This window comes from Erpetoichthys calabaricus, chromosome 8 (assembly GCF_900747795.2).
Source record: "Erpetoichthys calabaricus chromosome 8, fErpCal1.3, whole genome shotgun sequence".
Lineage (NCBI taxonomy): Eukaryota > Metazoa > Chordata > Cladistia > Polypteriformes > Polypteridae > Erpetoichthys > Erpetoichthys calabaricus.
In genome coordinates this window covers 21,690,861-21,715,423 of record NC_041401.2, presented here as the reverse complement: position 1 = coordinate 21,715,423, position 24,563 = coordinate 21,690,861, and the positions used below count along the sequence as shown (strand labels likewise).

At 38.8% G+C, this 24,563-nt stretch overlaps 1 protein-coding gene across 1 annotated transcript; it reads left to right on the top strand.

Annotated features, from left to right (window-relative positions):
• Nucleotides 1-1,167: 1,167 nt before the first annotated feature.
• On the top strand, nt 1,168-22,387 carry klhl23 (kelch-like family member 23). Its single transcript, XM_028806326.2, has 4 exons — nt 1,168-1,454; nt 7,348-8,568; nt 12,730-12,882; nt 21,180-22,387. The coding sequence occupies exons 1-4, from the start codon at nt 1,448-1,450 to the stop codon at nt 21,488-21,490; spliced, it is 1,692 nt and encodes a 563-aa protein (XP_028662159.1). The 5' UTR covers nt 1,168-1,447; the 3' UTR covers nt 21,491-22,387.
• Nucleotides 22,388-24,563: the final 2,176 nt, after the last annotated feature.

The window sequence follows — 24,563 nt, the reverse complement described above, 5'->3', positions numbered from 1 at the left end:
ATTTACACTACAAAATGCTTATGTATTTGCACTAGATTTTTAAATAAATGTAAAAAGTACAGCATTGGAATGTGTTATGTTCATAATATTTCTAATAGCATAAAAACAGGTTACGACCAATAAACCATTTTAAATTGCAACAACTTAAAAAATAGATTTACTTCTGTATAAAACAAGTGAATTACACCCAATTGCTCTAAATGATTTGCCTCAACTTAAAAATTGTGGGTTCAATAAGATAAAAAGAATTATATTGGTTCAGATTGTAAATATGAAGTGTGAATCATTACCTTAATTATTTTAAGTTGAATGGAGGTTATACTTTTTTCAGTGTAAGAGAAGGTTAATGGATATGGTTGAGAGAGGACATGCAGGTGATGGGTGTGACAGAACAAGATGCAGAGGACAGAAAGATATGGAAGAAGATGATCTGCTGTGGCAACACCTAAAGGGAGCAGCCAAAAGAAGAACAACAATTGGTCTTATGTAATATTCTAATTTTCTGAGATACTGAATTTTGAGTTTTCATTACCTGTAAGCGATAATCAGCAAAATGAAAAGAAATAAACGCTTGAAATATATCAGTCTGTGTGTAATGAATCTAAATACAGTATGAGTTTCACTTTTTGAATTGAATTACTGAAATAAATAAACATTTCAATGATATTCTAATTTATTGAGATGCACCTGTATAAATATAAATATAATCGTTTTGACTAACTCTGGCACGTTTATTAAACGAAAGGGCATATCGGGTTTGACAAAATACAGAGCCATTACGACAAATAAAAATAGAAATGAGACACCAACCTTTCCTTTTTTAGCAACACGGGGAGACGTAGACTGAGAAAAAGAAAACAACGAGAGAGGATAAAGAGGTCATCGGAAATGTGACCGGTTCGCTCCTCTCCACTTGATGTAATTGACAAATTTAGCCCGTGTGTACATGTCGCCATTCTGACTACACGCACGACTCCCAAGCTAATTGTTGGAACTTGTTGGTTAAGTGACATATAACTCCTGGTTGTCTTGGAGTTAAATACTTACGCTTCGCACAGTTATTTCGTTTCCTTTTATTTTAACGCCAACACAAGGCATATGTTCCTCATCGGGCAGAGTGGCTCGAGTGGTGCGGCTCCGAATAGACAGAAGCGGCTCGCGTCTACAAGGAAGCGCGCACTCCTGTGAGGGAGAGAGAGAGAGCGGGAAGAGCAAGTGAGCGAGCGAGCGAGCGAGCGAGCGAGCGGGGTGACAGCTGATCCGCGCTGAGCCCATACCAAAATAGGACTGCACTCCTCCAGCCCTCGCATGCTGCCGATTAAATGCTCTCCATCTGGCAGCCTCACCAACATTCAACATACCCGTGACGGCTTTAGTATTGGAAGAAGAAGCATGTCATATTGTGCGTCGCATCGTTTTTCAATCGAATTTTAAAGCATCCTCTTCAATGGCAGGTAGGAACGCCGCTGGCTCTTTGCAACTGACCAACTGGCATGCGAACAGTAAAACGGAGGAGCGACAGGCTTTGTTCGGCGTATGTGAGGAACAAGGGTTGACAGAAAGCAAACGTTTAAAAACCGTGCAGTTCTTATTGCTGAAGGGAAACAATGTGTGCAGGTGTAAAGAATGAACGTTTTATTGGGTTACTGTGTCAAGAATGCACGTAAACACAGAGGCACTCGCGCATATGGGGGTGGGGGGTTATTTATAAGTGGCATACATCTATGAAATGGCCTTTCTGCTTGGCATTGCTCCACTCCTGCTTTGTAATATTTTTATGTTATTTTATATTACATAACTTTCTCAGAAACACTTAATCAAATTCAGCGTTGCGGGGGTCTGGGGTCTATCCTGGCAGCATTGGATTTAAATGGAAATTTGTAGCTATATTATCACATTTACTTCATTTTGTCTCCTGTAGAATAACTTCAATTTGTCAAATAGGCACAGTAGTATAATTCAGTCACATGACTTTCATTTTTGTTAATTATAGAGATGGAGACTTTAAATTTGAATATATTTTATTCCTCATCAATTTAAAAAAATGTCTTACGTTTTGTCATATGCATATAAGCTGAATTTGACAAAGAATAGGCGCAATAGTATAATTCAGTCACATGACTTTCATTATTGTTATTGCTAATTATAGTAATGGGGACTTTTATTTTTAATGTTTTTTATTCCACACTAATGTAAAAAAAGATGTTTGATTCAAGCAACACAAGACAAAGGCAACAGTGGAAAATATCCCTAAAAAGCAAAATGATACACAAGTTGCATATTTACACTGCATATTTTTTGTGTACCATATTCTTTTCCATATTTTTCAGTGTTTTTGTTGAACTAATAGAAACTACATTTACTTTTTTTGTTTATTTTCACAAATCATTTTAAAAATGGAAGCGCAGAGGTAATAATGAAAACTAGGGTTCACATCCAGGTTGCTCCCTGAGTGAAGTTTGCATGTTTTCCTCGTCTTTGTGTGGGTTTCCTCTTAGAGTTCAAAGATATGCAGGTTAGGTGGATTGGCAGTGCTAAATTGGCACTAGTGTGTGTGCTCACCCTGAGATCAACTGGTGCCATGTCTGGGGATTTTTCTTGTCTTGCACCTGATGCTTACTGGGATTGGCTCCAGCTTCCCCTCATGACTCTGCTCCATTCTTGTGAACGAGTAATGGTAATGGTAAAAGGTGAGCGTATTCTAATTGAAACTAAAATATGTTATCCAAACACTGAAGTACTGACTGTATTCATCCACATTACTGCCTAGGGAGTTAAGTTACATCATCCTGGCTAACGTTTATTAACTCAGAAATAGAACTGATTTACTCTGTTACCAATTACTCTAATGCAGTGTTTCTCAAACTCGGTCCTGGGGACCCCCTGTGGCTACAGGTTTTTGTTCCAACCAGATTCCTAATCAGTGACAACACCTGATAGCACTGAGCTCATTTAATTAGCTGGTATTTTTTTTTCTTTTGTTTGACATTCAGAAAAGCATAGCAGCATGATTTTTACATTTATAAGACATTTATAAATTTTCTTCTTTTGCTATAGATTTAAAAGCTTAACTTTCTTTTGTTGATTTCATTATACTTTGCCCTTTCTCTGTGCAGTTTTTCCCCCTTCGTTGTATCTTAATAATGACAACTTAAAACGAGCAGACCAGACACGCAGACAAACAACACACTGAATAACCAAAGGCTGCAACTACTTTAGCGTCAGACCCACTAATTAGTAAATAACGGATTAATTAAACAATTAGAACACCTTGAAAAGTAGAATGAAAATCAAGATGAAAATACTGTTAAATAGAAAAAAAAAATACATTATTCCTATATAACCACTTGGTACATTTTAATATATATATATATATATTTTTTTTTAGCAAACTTAGTTTTCTAATTAATATATTATTCCCTAAACACAGAACTTGGGAAATATCAGTTCACTTAATTAGCCCAGGAGTTCAATTAAAAACAGAAGCTGGTTGGAACAAAAACCTGCATCCACAAGGACCCAGGACCGACGTTGAGAACCCCTGCTCTAATGAATGATTCATTTTGACCCTAGAATGCCAGTGACTTCAACCAGGTAAACATTGGAACGAACCATCTTCTATTAGTGGGTCACATTTGCAGACAAAACAAGCTGGCCCTGACCTATTCAAATGTGAATGCCTTAAATTTGTGGCACAAGTGTGCAGGTCTCACCATCTTTCTGCCACCTACAAGCGTATTATTGACAGCAGCAGCTCTCTTGTTATCCAAGCCAGACATTCTTATGGCTTTGGTTTTCTTTTATTTTTTTCAATGATTTATAATTTTCTTGAGCATTTCACTACAATTTGCACGGTGTGTATAATTGTATGTGACAGATAAATGTTGTGTTGATTTGTTGGACCTTTCAAAGCTTCCTTTCACTTCTCACAAATATGAACTGCTCAGTTTTGTCACTATAGCAGCTAAATTACTTCTTGTGTCTCGTTGGAAATCTACTGAGGTTCTTTCATTTGATGACTGGCGATATTCATTTTTTAATCTAATTCATTTGGAACTGTCTACCTCTTGGATTAACAAAACATCCTTGGAATCCATTGAGAAGTAGATTTTTTTACATTTGATTTTGATAAGAGGGTTTGGAAGATGAATGGATGAATTTCAAAAGCTATCTGTCTACAGCAGGGGTGTCGAACTCCGGGCCTCGAGGGCCGCAGTGGCTGCTGGTTTTCATTCTAACCCTTTTCTTAATCAGTGACCATTTATCACTACGAATTAACTCCTTTTCCCTTTATCTTAATATCCTTGTTTTTAAGGATTCAGTCCTCTGAAATGATTCCTTTCTTCAGTAAATGACAGCCAAACTGAGACGACAGATGACCAGCTACACTGGGGCTTCAAATTTTAAACAATTTCACTCCAACCAGTTTCTTAATGAGAAGCTAATTCTTCATGTTAATTAAGCCCGTTATTTAATTCCATGGCTTGTTGCTGCTCTCATTCTGCTACAGCAGATATTTCCAAAGCTGTTGATTTTTCTGTTTTTTTTTCTAAGAACACCACCTAAATGTTTTGGTGACCTGAAAGATCAACCTTACTGAGACCTTCACCTTTCTTTATTTTCAGATATTGTGTGATGGGCACAGATGAGCTGGTCATTTGGCTGCTTGTTTTGTGTCTCATTATTGTTTGGCTGCTAATTAAGGAATAAAAATTAAATGAAGGCACCTGAGTCAAGTTAACTAAAACTAAGGCACAAGAAGTTAATTAGCAGCAAAAACTTGTCACTAATTAAGAAGATGGTTAGAAAGCATGAAAACATGCAGCCACTGCAGCCCTCACGGACCAGATTTTGACACCCATGGTCTACAGCAGGGGTCGCCAGCTCCGGTTCTGGAGGTCCAAGTGTTTCCTAGTTATACTAAAAGATCTTTCTTCTTTCCATGTCATCCGGTTTAGTATAACCAAACAGAAAAAGTTACTACCTTGTTATTGTTTTGATATCAGGGTTAATGCTACCTCTTGATCTAGTGTTTATGATTCAAATTCCATCCTCAGTCTTTGCATGGAGCCAGGGTGTCAAACTCAGATCCTGGAAGGTCTCAAAGGCTGCAAGTTTTAATTCCAGCCATTTTATTAATTACTACGCAATTAATATTATAATGAAACATACTTCTTTTCCCTTAATTTTAATTGGCTTGCTTTTTAAGGCTCAAAACCCCATAATTGTTTTGCTCCTTAATCAGCAATCAAATAATAATGATATGCAAAGCGAATGAACACAACAAGCTGACCTGATCTGATTTGCATCTGTGTGCACATCAGGTGAAAGTCTAAGGCAGGGGTGTCGAACTCCGGGCCTGGAGGGCCTCAGTGGCTACAAGTTTTCATTCTAACCCTTTTCCTAATCAGTGAGTAGTTTTCACTGCTAATTAACTCATTTTCCCTTCATTTCAATAGTCCTGTTTTTAAGGATTCAGTCCTCTGAATTGATTTGTTTCTTCATTAAATGGCAGACAAACAGAAATGAGATGTGAAACGAGCCAACAGATGACCAGCTAAACTGGGATTTCAAACGCCAACCAATTTCACTCCAAACACTCTCTTAATGAGAAGCTGATTCTTGCTGTTAATTAAGCTCGTTATTTAATTCAATGGCTTGTTGCTGCTGTCATTCTGCCACAGCAGACATTTCCAAATTTGTTGATTTTTCTGTTTTTTCTAAGAACACCGTCAACATGTTTTGATGATCTGAGAGATCAACCTTACTGAGAAGTTCACCTTTCTTTATTTTCAGATATTGAGTGATGGGCACAGGTGGGCTGGTCATATGGTGGCTTGTTTGTCTCATTATTGTTTGGCTACTAATTAAGGAAAAAGAGACAACTAAGGGGCCTGAGTCAAGTTAATTAAAACTAAAGCAAAAGAAGTTAATTAGCAGTAAAAACGGCTCACTAATGAAGAAGATGGTTAGAATGAAAACATGCAGCCACTGTGGCCCTTTATGACCGGAGTTCGACACCTGTGCTCTAAGGAAGATCAATCTGGTTTGGTCTACAAAACATTTGGACAGTGCCCTCCGAAAAAAGAATATCGACAATTTCGAAAACGTGTGGTGTGGCAGAATATGAGCACCAAAGCCATGGAGTTAAATAACTTGTTTCACTAACAACAAGAATTGGTTATTGGTTTCTAATTAAGATTTTGGTTGGATTTTGAGGTCCCTGCCTTAACTGGTTATATGTTTGCTTGCTTTGCATCTTATGTTGTTCAGCTAATAATTAATAAAAAAAGAAATAAGAAGTCTGAGTCTTAACAAGCAAATTAAATAAATTAACCAAAAGAAGTCTGTTCAAAAAAGCCAAAAGGTTAGGTATAAAAGTTGTTTATATAAATTTTTAACTAGAGTGACCCACAATGATCTAGTTACAAAAAGAATCAAGGACAAATAGGCATGCAGAGTAATGTACATAAACAATATTTGATTACAACCATGAATAGTGTGACTACCACATCCCACCACTGCCTGTCTACTGCAGTGATTTAACTTCTTACTGTCAGTGTTAATCACTACGAGCCTCCAATCTTTGGAATTTTGTCCAAATTAAGTCACATTGATATAGCTGAAATGTCATGAAGAGTCATTAGATAGATGGAGGAGGCCTGAGAGTGGAAGAAGGCAAAATACCAGGAGCTGGTTGAGGGCTGTCGGTGGATGAGGGTGGAGAACAAGGTGCTTGGCTGTAGATGTGAGTTGCAGGGGATCCGCAGAGCAATCCTTGTGGAAGGCCTACAGAACACTTGGCATCATCAGGGCAACAGCCATCAGGAATAACATGGAGGCGGCAGAAAAAGCTTCCCGATGGCTCTGGCTTAAGAGATGACAACCGTGAGGCTGTAGTAAGTCACTTGGACACATGTTAAGGTCTGATCAACCTCAGTTGGGTCACCTGGAAGAGGGTGTATGATAGTTCGAAAGACCCGAAACACCCAGTGACACCAGGTTGTATCATTGACGATGTGACCAAGCACATGTATCAAATGATGTATCATGTAACAAACAAGAGACTTAGCTGTGTTCCTTCTACACTAACTACTAGTCTGGTGATGTCCTCCCTTACTTACACCATTAATAGCTGCTTATTTTGTGAAGTTAAATCAACATTAAAACATTAAAAGCCAAGCTCAGTAAGATTTTTGTTTCTAAAGTTAGAGTGTGTTTGTGTTTTTGTGAATGTTAGGGTATACATGCCTCCATCAAAATACTGAGGCATATGAATTCAATAGACTTTGCATTATTTAATCAATACAAATAACATAAATAATACTAAATCTTGCTGTCTTACAGTTATATCAGTTAAGGAACAGGATTTCTACACTTACAACTTTTCTGATGTGGGCCACCCAGCTGAATTCCTGGATTCCTTCAAAGAGTTTTATGTCAAAGGTTTATTCACAGACATCAGCCTGCAATGTTCGTCAGGAGAAATATTTCACTGTCACAAAGCTGCTTTGTCTGCATGCAGCACATACTTCAAGGTGATGTTTACTGCTGACATGAAGGAACGATCTAACAATGTGATTAAGCTTTCTAGTATTGACCGTGAAATACTAACTGCTCTTGTAAATTATGTGTATTCATCTCAAGTGGCCATCACTGTGAAAAATGTCCAGAGCCTCCTAGAGGCAGCCAATCTTCTTCAGTTTTTGACTGTGAAGAATGCCTGTGAAGAATTTCTAGTTAGGCACCTTGATGTGGACAACTGTCTTGGGATGCATTCTTTTGCTGAGTTTCACATCTGTCCTATATTAGAGAAAGAAGCCAGGAGAATGATATTGTGTAGATTTGAGGAGGTGTCGAGGCAAGATGAATTTCTAGAAATTGATTCAGAGAAGTTAGTTTTTATTATGTCCAGGGAAAACCATAACATCTGCAAACAGGAGATTCTTCTGGAGTCCATTGTGAAGTGGATCTCCCATGATGTGACAGCACGGTTGAATCACTTGCAGACTCTTCTTCACTGCATTGAACTCGAAATGGATGAAATGTATTTGAGGACCACATTTGAAGTTCAGAAAAGACATCTGAGTGGCAAAAACATCCACTCCTTTATCTGCAGGGGTTTAAAAAACAAGTTGCAGAAGGACACATTAAGTACAAAAAAGATTACTTCTACCATGCACGTTATTGGAGGTTACTATTGGCACCCATTATCCGAAGTACATATTTGGGATCCTGTCATTAATATTTGGGTCCAAGGAAGGGATATGCCTGATCATACTCGGGAGAGCTACAGTGTTTCACTTTTGGGGCCAAATATTTTTGTGACTGGTGGTTACAGGACAGACAACATTGAAGCACTTGACACAGTATGGATCTATAATGTGGACACGGATGAGTGGATAGAAGGATGTCCTATGATAAGTGCTCGATACTATCACTGCACAGTCACTCTGCATGGGTGTGTGTTTGCCATTGGTGGATATAGAGGAGGCGCTCCTGCAAAAGAAGTAGAATTTTATGACCCATTGTTGAAGAAATGGAGCTCCTTGGCAAATATGGTACAAGGTACTTAATGTTATTACATACTCCTTGCAATGTAATGCTGGCTTAGATAGATAAATAAAGTCAGGTAGTTATGTTGTAACCACTGTTATTCCTTCTGTTATCGTAAAACATCTCAAGCACCTGAAGCTTTGAATACAGTCTAGTAAATACAAGTTCACGTTTGGTTCATTATCCTGACTTTCAGCCTAACACAAGTAACAGCTAAGCAGATGTCCTATTCATTATGTTAGGTGATGAATTATGAACATTCAACATAGGAAACAAAGGACCAATGCGAAAGAAGCTCTTAACTTAGAAATGTTCATCTTTATTGCAGTAGGAGGTATGATAACTCCAGAGGGTTGTTCTGCTTTGCTTTTTCTTGGTGTCACAAATGGCAGGGATTAGACATACACATTGAAGTTTCTCTTTATAACACTGTTAATCTCCTCTTCACTCCACTGGTTCTACCACCAAACACATCCCACCAACTTTTTGTGTAATGATGCACAATGTCCATGCACTACCAGTGGGGTGTAGTGGTTAAGGATTTTGACTTCCAACCCTGAGGCTGTGGGTTCAAATCCTGCTACTGACAGTGTGTGATCAAGAGCAAGTCAATTGACCTGCCTGTGCTCCAAGTAGAAAAGTCTCAAAAAAAAGATAGTAAAGATCGCATTAGCACTAAGAAACCGAAATTATTGCTCAGTGAAATAACGGAACAGCGAAAAAAGATTGAATATATTGTTCAGATTTAAACTTTAAGTCGGAGACTTGTAGATCGTCTAATTTGTGTTGCTATTAGGGAAAAAAAAGTAGTGTTTCTTCCCAATGAAGAGGCGTATTCGCGAGAATTAAAAGATTTGTTGTTTGGTGAAAGTGAAATCCCGCGAGAGAAATCATTTCTCATTTGTGTCGGATACATTTCTTGTTGAGAGAAAGAAATGATATTCCCTCACAGGCAGTTATACGTTGCGTTGTCACGATGTAATTCTAAATGCAAAATCAAAATTCAATGCGATATTGATGAAAAGGTAAAAGCGAAAAGAGATTGAATATATGGACATAGGTGCGCCGTGCAAGATGCAGATCACGCAGCACGGCAACAGCAGCAGCAAGCCAGCAGCTGATCGAGCAAAGCAGAGGTAAAAAAAAACTATTTGTTTCCCATCGTATCACCGTTTAAGAAGGGGTTTTGGAGGAGCGACTGCATCTCCTTGGGGTGCGTTCAGCCCCCCACTTCACAACACGAGTGGCAGAGACGTGAAGTGGCTGGCGAAGGCCTTTGGCTTCGGAGATGGAGAGCGAAGCGAGCAGGGGGCAAAGCCCCTTAGTTTTTCTTTAAAACTAAGATGTTATTAAAACTTGCCACAAGCTAAGACTATTTCAACTAACAGAAAATATCAGCATATCAGTATCACAAAAAGATGAATTAGGTTTATCACTTTGGAAGTTGGCAAACCCTGAAAGATATTTGTAACCTGTCTTAAAGTGTGCTGTTTGCATTACCTTTAGTAAATACCCTTAAACCATATACTGAAGGTGAGGAGAGGCAGCCTCAGGTCTTTCACACCCCTACAGCTTGTCAGATGACAGGCAGGCAGTGACCACTATGCTGGTGGCTGTGGGCAGGTGTAGTCTAGAAGCAGGAGTCACCGTCTGCCTATGATTGAGTTAAATTTTCACAATATGTTATCTTTTACATATGGCAATATGTACCATACATCTTTTGAAGCAGTTAGCAGAAAGTCTATGATTTAAATGCAGCAATCCTTGACCATATCCTATATAGCACATCAGGCAAAAGAAAAGAAAGGACAAATAAATGTCTTGCTTGCTACATCTTATATACTGTAAATTCAGCAATGTAAGGATTTAATAAGAAACATCCATCATTAAGGAGTGTAACTGCAAATCATCTTTAGTCAGGTAACATGGAGCTAACAAAAAGAAGACAGGGAACATTGGAAATAACATGGGCAGGGCCTGCATTTCAGAAGTCCTAGCAATAACTTTAATTAATTGCTATGTCTAAAGATAAATGCTTCAGATGACTTGAGGGAGATACTTTTCAATAAGAAAATAAAAAGGAAATTGAATAATAACATACTCATCTATCTGCTGATTTTTGTTTTTAATTTGCTTAGTCTGAAAATTCTATCTCTATGTGACCACAGCAACAGCTGGAAGGAAAGGACAAACTCTGAAATCACCATCATACAGTCTAGCAATTTAGAGACACCCATCAACTTAGCAACACTGGAATTATAGATGAAAACTGTAGCATCCGCAGACCACTTGGGTGAAAAAACATCTTTACAAAGGGAGCATTTAAACTCTATTAGGGAAAAAAAAGTAGTGTTTCTTCCCAATGAAGAGGCGTATTCGCGAGAATTAAAAGATTTGTTGTTTGGTGAAAGTGAAATCCCGCGAGAGAAATCATTTCTCATTTGTGTCGGACACATTTCTTGTTGAGAGAAAGAAACGATATTCCCTCACAGGCAGTTATACGTTGCATTGTCACGATGTAATTCCAAATGCAAAATCAAAATTCAATGCGATATTGATGAAAAGGTAAAAGCGAAAAGAGATTGAATATATAGACATAGGTGCGCCGTGCAAGATGCAGATCACGCAGCACGGCAACAGCAGCAGCAAGCCAGCAGCTGATCGAGCAAAGCAGAGGTCAATAAAAAAATAAAAAGGAAATTGAATAATAACATACTCATCTATCTGCTGATTTTTGTTTTTAATTTGCTTAGTCTGAAAATTTTATCTCTATGTGACCACAGCAACAGCTGGAAGGAAAGGACAAACTCTGAAATCACCATCATACAGTCTAGCAATTTAGAGACACCCATCAACTTAGCAACACTGGAATTATAGATGAAAACCGTAGCATCCGCAGACCACTTGGGTGAAAAAACATCTTTACAAAGGGAGCATTTAAACTCTGAGATATTACCATGAAGCAGTAGTGCTTCTTGTCACATCATATCCGAAAAACACAACTGCAGTGCAGTTAAAAAGTTTTTCAAGAGAACAAGTTATATTTAAATGGATATTTATGACACATATAATAATTACATATTACCATCAATCTTCCTATATAATACACTACCGTGGCTGTTCATTTGTCTGTCCAGAATTTTAAATCACCTGTAGCTCACAAACCGTTTGACCTATTGACCTGAAATTTGGTACACATATACTATGTGATCTCTACTATACGCTTTTAGGGTAATGATTGACCTCCAAGGTCAAAGGTCAAATGACCTGTAGCCTGAAATTTAGTACACATGAAAAAGTTTGGGAACCCCTCTTAATTCTTTGGATTTTTGTTTATCATTGGTTGAGCTTTCAAAGTAGCAAGTAGCAAGTTGCAAGTAATCAGTATTGAGCAGTTACATGCATTCATATCAGCAAAAATACCCACATTTTTGCACAGCCAGTTTTTCACATTTGATTTAATTTCATACAACTAAATACTACACTAAAAATCTTTGTTCAGAAAGCACCCCAGTACTCAGATGTGCCTATGAAATGAAAGACATACCACTGTTATCTTTTTTGTTGAAAGTAGAGTCAATTATTATGCAGGCTGAGAGGGGTTCCCAAACTTTTTCATATGACTGTATATTACGCTGAAACTCTGCACTACAGTTTTATATTAAAACCAAAGAGTTTTGGAATTATTACTCTTTTTATTTTTATTTTATTGTAGAATCAACTCTCGACAGCGGGCAGAGACAGAAAATAACGCCATCCAGCGATGACAAAGAGACGCTGATCGCGTGAGAATAGCTACAACGCTCTCAGTCAAGTGTATTCACTGCACGTTATCGTGCAGCGCACCGTTACTGGTTTTTACATATTACATGTGTATTATATTATATATTACATATACTATCAATATAATTACATGGATATTTATAACACATACTGTATAATAAATACAAAGGATTTGTACCTAATCAAACAATATATATTTGTTTACATACTTAACCATTCTAAATCGTCCAAGTACTGTATATAGCTCATTTGTTCTTTTTTATTTGTCCAGTTGTAAAATGAAAACTTTTTAACACTGTAAAATATTTTAAATGTATTCTACTTAATAATAATTAACATAATATTAACATTAACATTAAGTTAACTATATTATTTTCTCTTACTATTTAGGTGTTGGAAATGCCACTGCCTGTGTGTTGCAGGATGTCATTTATGTTACAGGCGGCCACTATGGTTATCGGGGAAGCTGTACTTATGACAAAATTCAAAGCTACAGATTAGATCTGAATGAATGGAGTGTAGTGACTTTGAGTCCGCATCCAGGTAGGTGTGATTTTTTTATTATTGTTTTATTTCAAGATTCTTCATTCCATTCTTAGTCTTCTAATATTCTTTTGTAATTTTAAATACAGTATTTTACTGTATTTACTGCTTTTAGACCAAAAACAACTGTTTTCAGCCTTTCCAGGATGGCTTCTAAATGTAAATTAATTTACAACAAAGATGATCACAGTGGCCAAAGAGCTGATTACAAATAAGAAAAAACTAGCCACATTACTTGTCAAAGACAATATATTTAAAAGAATTTTTCTATGCATTGCCCTATGTGCACAATTCAGTGCCATTCCTTGATATTCTCATGTGTCTGAACATTTCGTGACCGGTGCTCCCTCTCTTGAGCATGTACAGTAAAGCCTACTTCTTAGACTTTGTGCCTTGCAAACCTCCATTTCTGCTTTTATAATTCTTTGAAGGCGACTCTCAGTTTGCCTCCTAAGCCTTCACCCCTTCTTGTGTGCCTTACATTCACAATCCCTCTTTCTATCACTTCACCAATGCCAAACTGACCAGTCACAATCAACGTAGACCTCAGCATTAACATTTGCAAGGCACCGTGCATATGCCTCAGTTTTATGCCATTTGGTATGGGATTGGTAAAAACAGTGTAAATGTTTGTGTTTCTACATGTACTGGAAGGACAGAGACATAGCAACTGGATGGACATACAGACAGACACACAGACACATATCATTTTATTAAGGTGGATACCTGACCAGGGAGTTCTTATATCCAGGTACAGTACTGGCAAACTTACAATGGAAACATTTGACCTCCTCTCTGTTGTGTGAGCCAGATACATCACTAGAGTATAAATAAGTACCCTCATTTAGAGGTCTTGTTGAGTCAAAGTCTTTTTATGAATCCTTGAAACAGGAGTGCTGTTTTGGCATATGCTGTTATACAGTAACCCAAAAAGCAAGAAATTAGCAAGGCTTGCTTCTTTGTTGTATTCACTCCTTTATCTCAGAAGTTTTTCTGTGTACGCGTTAGTTACTGGTTACAGCATTCTTAGATCGTAAGACTCCAATGTTTCTTAATTATAACACAGCTATCATGAATGTCAGTGTTTGAGTAACTCTGTGGCTTCTGAGTTAGTGACTAGTCTTTATGGTTTTAGCAACGTAGCAGACTAACTTAAAAAAAAAATGACACATTGAGAGTTATATGAGAAAATTAAATTAAAGTATACATTTTCTTGTATATTCTATAGAAATAATCTTTGACTACATTTCAAGATCATTTTAAATATGCATCAGAAATATGCATAAGTTGAAACAGAGCGAGAAATGTAAATCTGAATACTTACTGTTTCAAGACAAGCTTGTTGACAATCAAATCAAAATGAATGAAAACAAATCCAAAGCTACATTATGGGGATTAAAATGAAATGCATAAGTGCAACAACATGAAAACAGCATGAAATACGTGCACAAAAACATAGATTGCCCCCTGGAAAGGTGTAGAGGCATTAGTAGGTTATCAAAAGGAAAATACAATTCTAGAAGAAACCTCAGGGAAAGAGGAAAAGAGAGAAAGAGAGAGAGAATCACCTTCAAGCTCCTCGTAACGCTTGTGAGGAAATACAAAGGCTATTAGGGGTGGATAGGACAAAAGGCAGATGATCCAGTACAAGAGAGCACAAGTAAGAGATCATTGCAGCCTCTGTAGAAATGTCTACCATTCCTTTAAGATGCTAAAGAGAGAAAGAAAAAGGCTTAAGACAGCGGTTCTCGGGGGGTGCGAAGTAACAAAAAAGGGGGCACGAATGTTGCCATATGTGGTGTAATTTCGCTATTCGTAGGAAAATTTTAAACTTGTAGCGGTGTATCGGCAGCAAAAAATATAGGAATAAATTTTATTAGGGTTTCAAAAAAACGCCAGGGGGGCACGATTAAAACTGTTATGAAAACTCGGGTCGCAAATACTTAAAGGTTGAGAAACACTGGCTTAGGAGATGATATGGCATCTGACATCATACTCTTCTTGGAGTATGAGTGAGGCCATGGAGGAAAGGCATTTAGTGGCAGCTTTTTCTGGTTACTGGCGAGCATGCAGTTCTAGATTGGGACTGGTGGGATGGGCTGAGGTTGTGCTGTCCCTGCATCAGATCAAGGCCTGTTGTATATTTTTATGGTTTAACATTATTGTGAGTACGGAAGGCTTCACAGAAGTGCCAGTCTTTTGCAGCATCCATTATTAAGACACACAACCGAATTCTTATTCACATAGTACCAATTTAGAATAATCAGGTCAGGTCAGCTTGGGAAGCATGCACTGGTACACAGCATTGCCACACCCACCACACAACAAAACAGCTCAGGACTGGGAACACCCCAGGCATACATGTGGTCCAATCCTACCCTCCAGGAATGACCGTCTATCTGCCGCAGCCAGGTGTTATGTGGGTGTCCCCTTGGCCTGGTCCAGCCTCTCCAGTTCACAACAATGAGGATCCTGTTAGCCGGATCACCCTCAGTGAATCGTGCCACATGGCCGTAGTGCCATAACTGATGCTCCCTCACAATGCAAGTAATGTGCCTCATTCGGGACTCCATGAGCAACTGCTCATTCAACAGAAACTCAAACCAGCGGCACCCAAGGATTCTCTGAAGAGACACCGTACTGAAGGAGTCCAGTCTTCATCTCAAGTGACTGGATAGTGTCCATGTCTCGCAACCATATAGCAAGACAGGTAGAATAATCAATCGTAGAGTAATCGATTGATAGAGTAATCAATTAATGTTATATTCATATGTTTTGGGATGTGAGTGTTCAGAGAAAAGAAAAAACAAACTTGATACAAGGGGAGAATGTACAAACTCTACAGAGACACATACCTGGTGCAACGATCTAATCTACAAAGCTGGATCAGTGAGGCAGCAGCACTAAACATTGTGAAGTGCACAAATAAAGAAGAATCATTTTAAGTAGGTATGAAGTATTTTTTTCTAATCCTGAGGGTATATAGATTTATAAACTAAACAGGCTTACAGCCTTTTGATGATATGAAGGTGCCCTGACAGTAACAATACATCCCATTGAATTACGGTGCCTATAAAAAAATTTATTTTTATCGAATGTTAAATCACAGTGGGTTTAATTTGGCTTTGTTGACACTGATCAGCAGAAAAAGAAACTCTTTAATGTCAAAGTGAAAGCAGATCTCTGCAAAGTAGTCTAAATTATACATAGAAATTATACACATAAATTATAATTATACATATAAATCACAAAATAAATGACCATGTAAGTATTCACTCCCTTTAATATGACACGTGTAAATCTTCACTAGAGCAGGCAGTTAGTTTTAGAAGTAACAGAATTCATTCAATGAAGATCACCTGTCTGTAGTCAGGGGGTCCAGTTGATTTCTAATCTAAATGCAACTGTATTTGGAAGATTGAAGTTGTGACGAGCCATTATGGTGGCCTAAATCTACACAATGACGACAAAAGAAAACTCCAAGTAAACCCAGTGGCTGAGATTGGAGAGACCTTGCATACAAACAGCTGTTGCTTGGGTGATTCACCAGTTGATACTGTACTGTAGGAGAGTGGCAAAGAAAAAAAAACATATGGCATCTCAACTAGAGTTTGCCAGAAGGCACACAGAAGATTCTGAATTCAACTAGAAGAAGCTTCTATGATCTGAGAAGACCAAAATTGAGCTTTTTGGCCATCAGACTAAACACCATACTTGGTGTAAGCCAACCCTTGCACATTACAGCAGCCATACCACATACACTTCAGGACAAGTCATCCACCCGAAGCTAAACTTGTTCAGGCTTGGCCAGTACTTGGATGGGAGACCAACCAGGAAAATGCTTGGGTTGTTGCTGGAAGAAGTGTCGGTGAGGCCAGCAGGGGGTGCTTGCCATGTGTTCTGTATGTGGATTCCTATGCCCCAGTGCAGTGATGGGGACACTGTACTGTAAAAATGGATCCATCTTTAGGATGAGATGTACTGTAAAACTGAGGTCCTGACTCACTGTGGTCATGAAAATCCCTGGGCATCCTTCATGACGACTATGGTTTATCCCGATGTCCAGGTTAAATTGCCCACCATGGCCTAGTCATTCTGGCCCCCTAATCATTCCCTATCTATAACTGACTATATTTCTCTCATCACTACACCACCTAACAGCTAATGTGTGGTGAGTGTACAGGCTTAAAAAATGGCGCATCCAGATTACTAGTGGTTGAAGTGTCTCCCCACTCACTAAAGAACTTTGAGTAGTGAGAAAAGTGCTGTATAAATGTAAAGAATTGCTATTATTATTATCAGCAACGCATCGTCCTTAACTGTGAAACATGGTTTTGGCAGCATCATGCTGTGTGGACGTTTCTCTTCAGCAGTCTCTGGAAAACTTGTGAGGGTTGGAAGGGGGAGTTAATGCCGAAAAATACAGGGACATCCTGGAGGAAAATCTTATGCACTCTGCCAGAAACCTGCACCTTGGGAGTGTTTTTCAGCAAGACAACAGGTCTAAGCCAAGGCTACACAGGAAAGGCTTCAAAACAATAATAGTAATGTCCTGGATTGGCTGAGTCCAGATCTCAGTCCAGTTGAGAACATGTGGCTGTATTTGGAAAAAGGCCATTCACTCACGATCACCATGACACCTGACAGTGCTTGAGTAGTGTTGCAAAGAAGAATAGGGAAAAAGGGCAGTGTGTGCAAAGCTAATCGAGCGAGGCCTATACACATAACTTAAGGCTGGAACTGCTGCCAAATGTGCATCTACTAAATTCTGAGAGGGTGTATACTTAATGCGATTGAATATTTTGTGATTTATATTTGTAATTAATGTCGATCACTTTGCAGAGATCTGCTTTCACTTTGACATTAAAGAGTCTTTTTCTTTTCTTTTTTTTGTTGATCCATGTCAGCATAGCCAAATTAAATGCACTGTGATTCAACATTGTATAACAATAAAATGCTTTTTATAGACATTGTATTTGAATAGCATGTCACTGTTCCTTATCAAAAGGCTGTAAGGCTGCTTAGTTTGAAAATCTATGCCCCCAGTATTAGAAAAAAATACTTAAATTGTTGCATAACAGAAAAATGTGAAAATTTCTAATGGAGGAATACTTTTATAGGAGCTGTATTTGTCCGTTATTAGGAACACTGAATTTCACTGCAGTTTAGCTTATGAGAATTTCATGAGAAAGGAGATCTCAAAGTGTATTTTCCTATTGAGACTAATTTTAACTATAGCTTTTTATGGAAAGCTGGATAATTTTGGAACTTCTTGTTCTGGGTGGTTAACGTGAACTTGCTGAGAAGCATTTGACTTTTACTTATTTATAGTCCCCTTAGATTTTTAAAGACATTTGGTTTCATTTCTGAAATTCTTGTCAGATATCACAATTTTAGTAAATATTTCTATAAGTGTGAATGTGTATCTAGTTTTAGTGTTTAAACACACACCAGAATGTTTATGATATTTTCTTTATACTCTGTGTTGTTTCAAATTTTTAAAAGATTGGGTTTTGTGAGGGATGGTCAACAGTTTATCCTGGCCAATACCCCCAAGCCGCCAGATGGAGCCATCCCTGCAACATGGAGGGGCCCTGAATTCCAGCAGGGCATCATGGAACTTGGAGTCTTTCATCACAGCCCTGCTGGATACTGTGGGGGCCGCCAGGGGACGCTGCAGGGAGGCTCAATGACTTGTATTTTCCATATAACCCGGAAGTACTTCCCAGTCACGGGGACAGAAGAAATTATGTACTTCCAGGTTGAAGAAAAGGAGTTTGCGTCTGACCCGGAAGTGCTGGGAAATCACACAGACTGAGGGAAAGAAGCACTTCCGGGTCAAGAGATACAAAAGGACTATGGGAAACCCCAGAAAGTTGAGCTGAGTTGGGAGGAAGGGTGACTGAGCTGCTGGGAGTGGAGGATTGTGTTTATTGATTAATTATTGAGATATTATTGGAGTATTGTGGAGTGGAGTGTGCTTTGTGCACATAATTATTATAATAAATTTAATATTTGGACTTTTATCTGGTGTCTGATGCATTGTCTGAGGGTTCAAGGGGTCGACAGCGCCCCCTATCTGTTACAGTTTATTCTCATAAAATGTGAAATCACATGTTGTTATCATCATCATCATTTTATCTGTTTGCCTGTTTGCCTAAACTTGACTCCAAGTGGTCAGATTTCTTTGAAATTTGGTGCACTTATAAAAAAAAAACTTCAATTTTCATTGATATGCTGCAAAAACATCCTTCATTATAATTTTTTTTTTAATTTGAAAAACATTAGCGAAGTTTCTGAAATGGTCAATCTTGAAACAAATAAACATTCCTTGTGACCTCTTCCATCCATCCATTATCCAACCCGCTATATCCTAACTACAGGGTCACGGGGATCTGCTGGAGCCAATCTCAGCCAACATAGGGCGCAAGGCAGGAAACAAACCCCGGGCAGGGCACACACACACACACCCACACACCAAACACACACTAGGGACAATTTAGAATCACCAATGCACCTAACCTGCATGTCTTTTGGACTGTGGGAGGAAACCCACGGGGAGAACATGCAAACTCCACACAGGGAGGATCCGGGAAGCGAACCCGGGTCTCCTTACTGTGAGGCAGCAGCGCCTCCGTTCCGCCCATGTGACCTCTTTTACTGTTTAATTTCCTTTTTAAATGTTACCTTGAAAGAGGTTATTTAAACTTAAATATTTTTGTCTTTTATACATCTGATAGCCACTCATAATGGCAAAACAAATGCCCAATACAGTCGTGCATGTATGTGGGAAAAAATCTTTGCATCAGCTGTTTGCAGGCACCTCTGCAAACATCAAGTCACTTCTCCCACTGCTGAAGTCAGGCCAGGTTAATGATCCTAATAAGTGTCAAAGTAAAAATTGCAAACAAGGGAGGCAAAAATTCACTCACTTAATTTAGAAATGGACGAAAGGTGCTCCCTAAGCTTGGCTCTATAAGCCAGTATGCAGTGAATAACACACACATTTATGGTGCACTAAAAATGCTTTTTACAACATGTATTTTATATCATTTGCTAATACATGTAACACCATCTATTATCACTGTTCTTTTTTGTCCATTGTAGCAAAAAATTGATTTAAACAAAATATGATATTCTCTGTCTCTGATGAAATAAATAATTAAAAATGTTCCAGCTTTCAAATTGACTGTGATGGGTGGTCCATGGCGCAGGCAGGCTCCAATTGGGAGTGGCTGGGTGTGTGAACACGTTTCACTCCAGGGACGGCTGGGGTGCCTGGCTGATTGTGAAAGCATGTGCAAATGTGAGTGTCAGTTCTGTGCCTCATTATTGCCTCGGAGGGAGTAGTGCATTCGCACCTGCACCCCCATTAGAGAGGCCTGGCATAAGAGGAGCCTGCACAGGTCAAAGGGGTAAAGGGAGAACAAAGAGACAGAAAGAGAGCGCAGGTTAATGGACAGAATAGAAGGGCAGGAGCGAGCGAGAGCCGGTGCAAGATGGGAGGAAACAGGCAAACAGGAATGTGAGCCCCAGGAGAAGAGCTCGTGGCCGTGAGGTAAGGGTGGTCCTGCCTCTTTGGGGTCCGCCCACAAGATACAAAGAACATAGTGGAAATAGCCAGACACAGAGAAACTAAATAATAAAAAATCAGACTGAAATAAACAGAAAATACTGTACATAAATAGAGAAATAATGAACAATATTAAAAAAGAAACAAAAAAGGTAGTTAAAAGAACCCAGGCAAAACATAACACTGCCTTGTGTCCAATAAGGCTTATGTTCTGCTTTATTAAAAGTAGTAACTCTTAACTTCTTTCTCATGATTTTTTTAAGGAGGATGATTTGATAACATATGTCTCACAAAAACATTGTCCGAGGCATACAGAACATTTAGTTTTGACAAATGTGCTACATTTGCAGTTGAAGATGACAGAAACCTTAGTCTACTCCCTACCATTGTACGTGTGCTCTAGGGACCCCCACAGTGTTTTTAAGTTCTGCCTTGACAAATCTCCCACAGGAACAGAAAAGCTCAGCTCCCTCAAGACTGCTCAGATTTCTGCTATCACAACTATATAAAAGCAAGTTGGCCTATAATTTGTACAGGTTGTTTCATATGGATTAAAAAAATGTGTTTTGTACTCTATGAAAAGAATTTCCAAGTATTGCATTCCATTTTGAAAAATATATCATTTGGAGGAGAAAATTAAACTGGGAGTACTGGTGATTTTAAACTTGTACAGTAGTTGTTGTTGTTGCTTAAAATATTCTTCACCTTGTCACTTGCTTTTCAGAGTATGGTCTGTGCTCTGTGGCTTTAAACAACAAACTCTACTTGGTTGGTGGACAGACAACCATCATAGACTGCTATGACCCAGAGAAGGATGAATGGAGGCAGAAAGCGCCAATGAGGGAGAGAAGAATGGAATGTGGAGCAGTTGTCATAAACGGTTTCATCTATGTCACAGGAGGATACTCCTACTCAAAAGGAACCTATCTCCAAAGCATTGAGAAGTACGACCCACAACAAGATCAGTGGGAAATAGTGGGCAATCTGCCCAGTGCCATGAGGTCACATGGATGTGTTTGTGTTTACAATGTATAGATATATGCATGCTGCCACCCACTCCCCTACAGCCCACTGCTGACGCATCAGTTTTAAGGTACTGTAATTTTAGCAAGACAAATTCACTGCTACACGGGGAAATATGTTTACACATTATAACTCAGATATACATATACAGTATATTATGGTCAAACAGTAGAAAAACTCAGGTTCAAAAGAAATGCTGGAAGGCCAACCGGGTCGTTAATTCTTTTAACAAAAATAAATGCACAATGGCGCTGCTAAACTCAAACACAGGCTGTAGCCTTCTCTTTAACTCAGTACTGCAGGTCTTGTCTCTGTGGGGAGCTCCGTTATTCGGTCTGGGTCAACTTAAAGTGATACTCCTTCTCCCAGGGGCGTCTCTTCGATACTGTGCCGGTAGAAACAGGCGACAAAGATAAGCCTGGAAAGAAACCCTCCGATGTGCATGCATGAAAATAAATAAATATATATATTTCTATTGTAACCTGTAGGGAGTGACAGTGAGCCCCCAAACCCTCCAACACACCATCACAAACCAAAACACATATGGGTTCAGATAATTAAATACCTCTACGGATGATATACAAATACCACACAAGCACAATTCAACATATTTTCTTTATATTTTTCCTCTCTTCCTCTCCTTTAACTTGTCCAGTCAAGCTTCATCCATATCCACCTACCTCTGGCTTGGCTGGATGAGGTCAGGTAGCTTTTTTATGCCAGACCTGAGAGCACTTCTGATGTGACCCTACTACGGGTAGGAAGTACTTCTGTGTCAGGTGGTGGTTCCTTGAAGTGGGGGCGATTAATCCCTGCAGCTCCACCTGGTGGCACCCATGGAAAACCTCAGGGCTGCACTATTGAACTACAATACCCAACCTGCCCCATGGGTATCCATGCAGGCACCATAGTCCTGGCAAGTCTATACAACTGGTCTATACAACTGGTCTCAAACTGTCCTTCCATTAAACTGGCCTCCTGGCTGAGGAAAGGTCCTTGAACCATCCTGGCCAAAGTGCCAACTCATGCCTGGTGACCATTATATTCAGTCTATATATATATATATATATATATATATATATATATATATATATATATATATAAGAGAGAGAGATAGATAGATTAGATAGATTATACTGTGTGTGTCCCCAAAGGAAAATTAAAATTTAAAAAGCTCTCAAAAAAATTTTGGATATGAGCGTCAGTAGACTTTGTCCCCTAGGAACCTAGTTTCCCGAACTATTCTATAACATTTCAGTAATTATTTAGCACTCTGATACTGATCTGATCGTAAAATAGGTCATTACAATAGGAATTGATGAGAAGAATTCGTAATTAATTGCAGAATGACGGCATTTGAGGGTTCCTCTTGAGTGCCTCATTCTCTTGCATGATTTGGCTCAAAAACTAATCAGCACATTGTCATCTCATTACAGGCTTAAGTTTCGAGTTTGGTATTTTTTCATCCAGCCGTTTTAGCTCTAAACCATCTTCAAGAAACTCTGACACACACATCCATCATCGAGATGTCTATATTTTCGGAAATTTTTGATGAATCTAAAACTTTTGCTTCTCCCCCAGAGACGATAGGTTAAGAAGGGGGAGGGCACAAATCAAAAATATTAAATAAATATAATAAAAACAAACAATAACCTCCTCCTACAGCTACATACCCTGTATATTATATCTAACTTGTAATGTGCTTCACTGACTTGAACAAACAAATGTGATTCCAAGTGAAAACAGTATTTACTTTTTAATCAGTCCTGTGTACTACTGAATTTTTGTTTCAAATCCCATAGAAATTGTACATTTACTGACCTTAGGTGGTCTAAAAAGACAGTAAGTATCCAGTGTCTGTAGACCTTAGTTAAGGAAAATGCTCGTGAGTAATAACTGGTTGTATTTTTCTCATGAACTAAATGCTCCCACTGAATGCAACTAGCACAAAAGGCAAGAAAGGGGTGACACAATCTGTTTTTCGATACGATTTTTAGGTTGTCAGTAAATCATATTCTGAAACCTAACTTTTTATGCACTAATTTTATATTAACAATAATAGTAACACTAAATATTTTACATTTTAACAGAATTAAGCCGAAGCAAATATTATTTATTATCGATTATTAAAAGCACATTGAAACAAACAAATCTTTAAATTATTTTTCAAAATAGAGTGCAGAACGGAGTGCAGGAGCTGGTTTCATAGGTGAGGTCCAATAGATAGATAGATAGATAGATACTTTATTAATCCCAATGGGAAATTCACATTCTTCAGCAGCAGCATACTGATACAATAAATAATATTAAATTAAAGAATGATAATAATACAGGTGAAAAAAAACAGACAATAACTATGTATAATGTTAAATATTAACGTTTACCCCCCCTGGTGGAATTAAAGAGTCGCATAGTTTGGGGGAGGAACGATCTCCTCAATCTGTCTGTGGAGCAGGACAGTGACAGCAGTCTGTCGCTGAAGCTGCTCTTCTGTCTGGAGATGACATTATTTAGTGGATGCAGTGGATTCTCCATAATTGATAGGAGCCTGCTGAGCGCCCTTCGCTCTGCCACAGATGTTAAACTGTCCAGCTCCATGCCAACAATAGAGCCTGCCTTCCTCACCAGTTTGTCCAGGCGTGAGGCGTCTTTCCTCTTAATGCTGCCTCCCCAGCACACCACTGCGTAGAAGAGGGCGCTCGCCACAACTGTATGATAGAACATCTGCAGCATCTTATTGCAGATGTTGAAGGAAGCCAGCCTTCTAAGGAAGTATAACCGGCTTTGTCCTTTCTTGCACAGCGCATCAGTATTGGCAGTCCAGTCTAATTTATCATCCAGCTGCACTCCCAGATATTTATAGGTCTGCACCATCTGCACACAGTCACCTAGGATGATCACTGGGTCTATGAGGGGTCTGGGCCTCCTAAAATCCACCACCAGCTCCTTGGTTTTGCTGGTGTTCAGGTGTAGGTGGTTTGAGTCGGACCATTTAACAAAGTCATTGATTAGGTCCCTATACTCCTCCTCCAGCCCATTCCTGATACAGCCCACGATAGCAGTGTCATCAGCGAACTTTTGCACA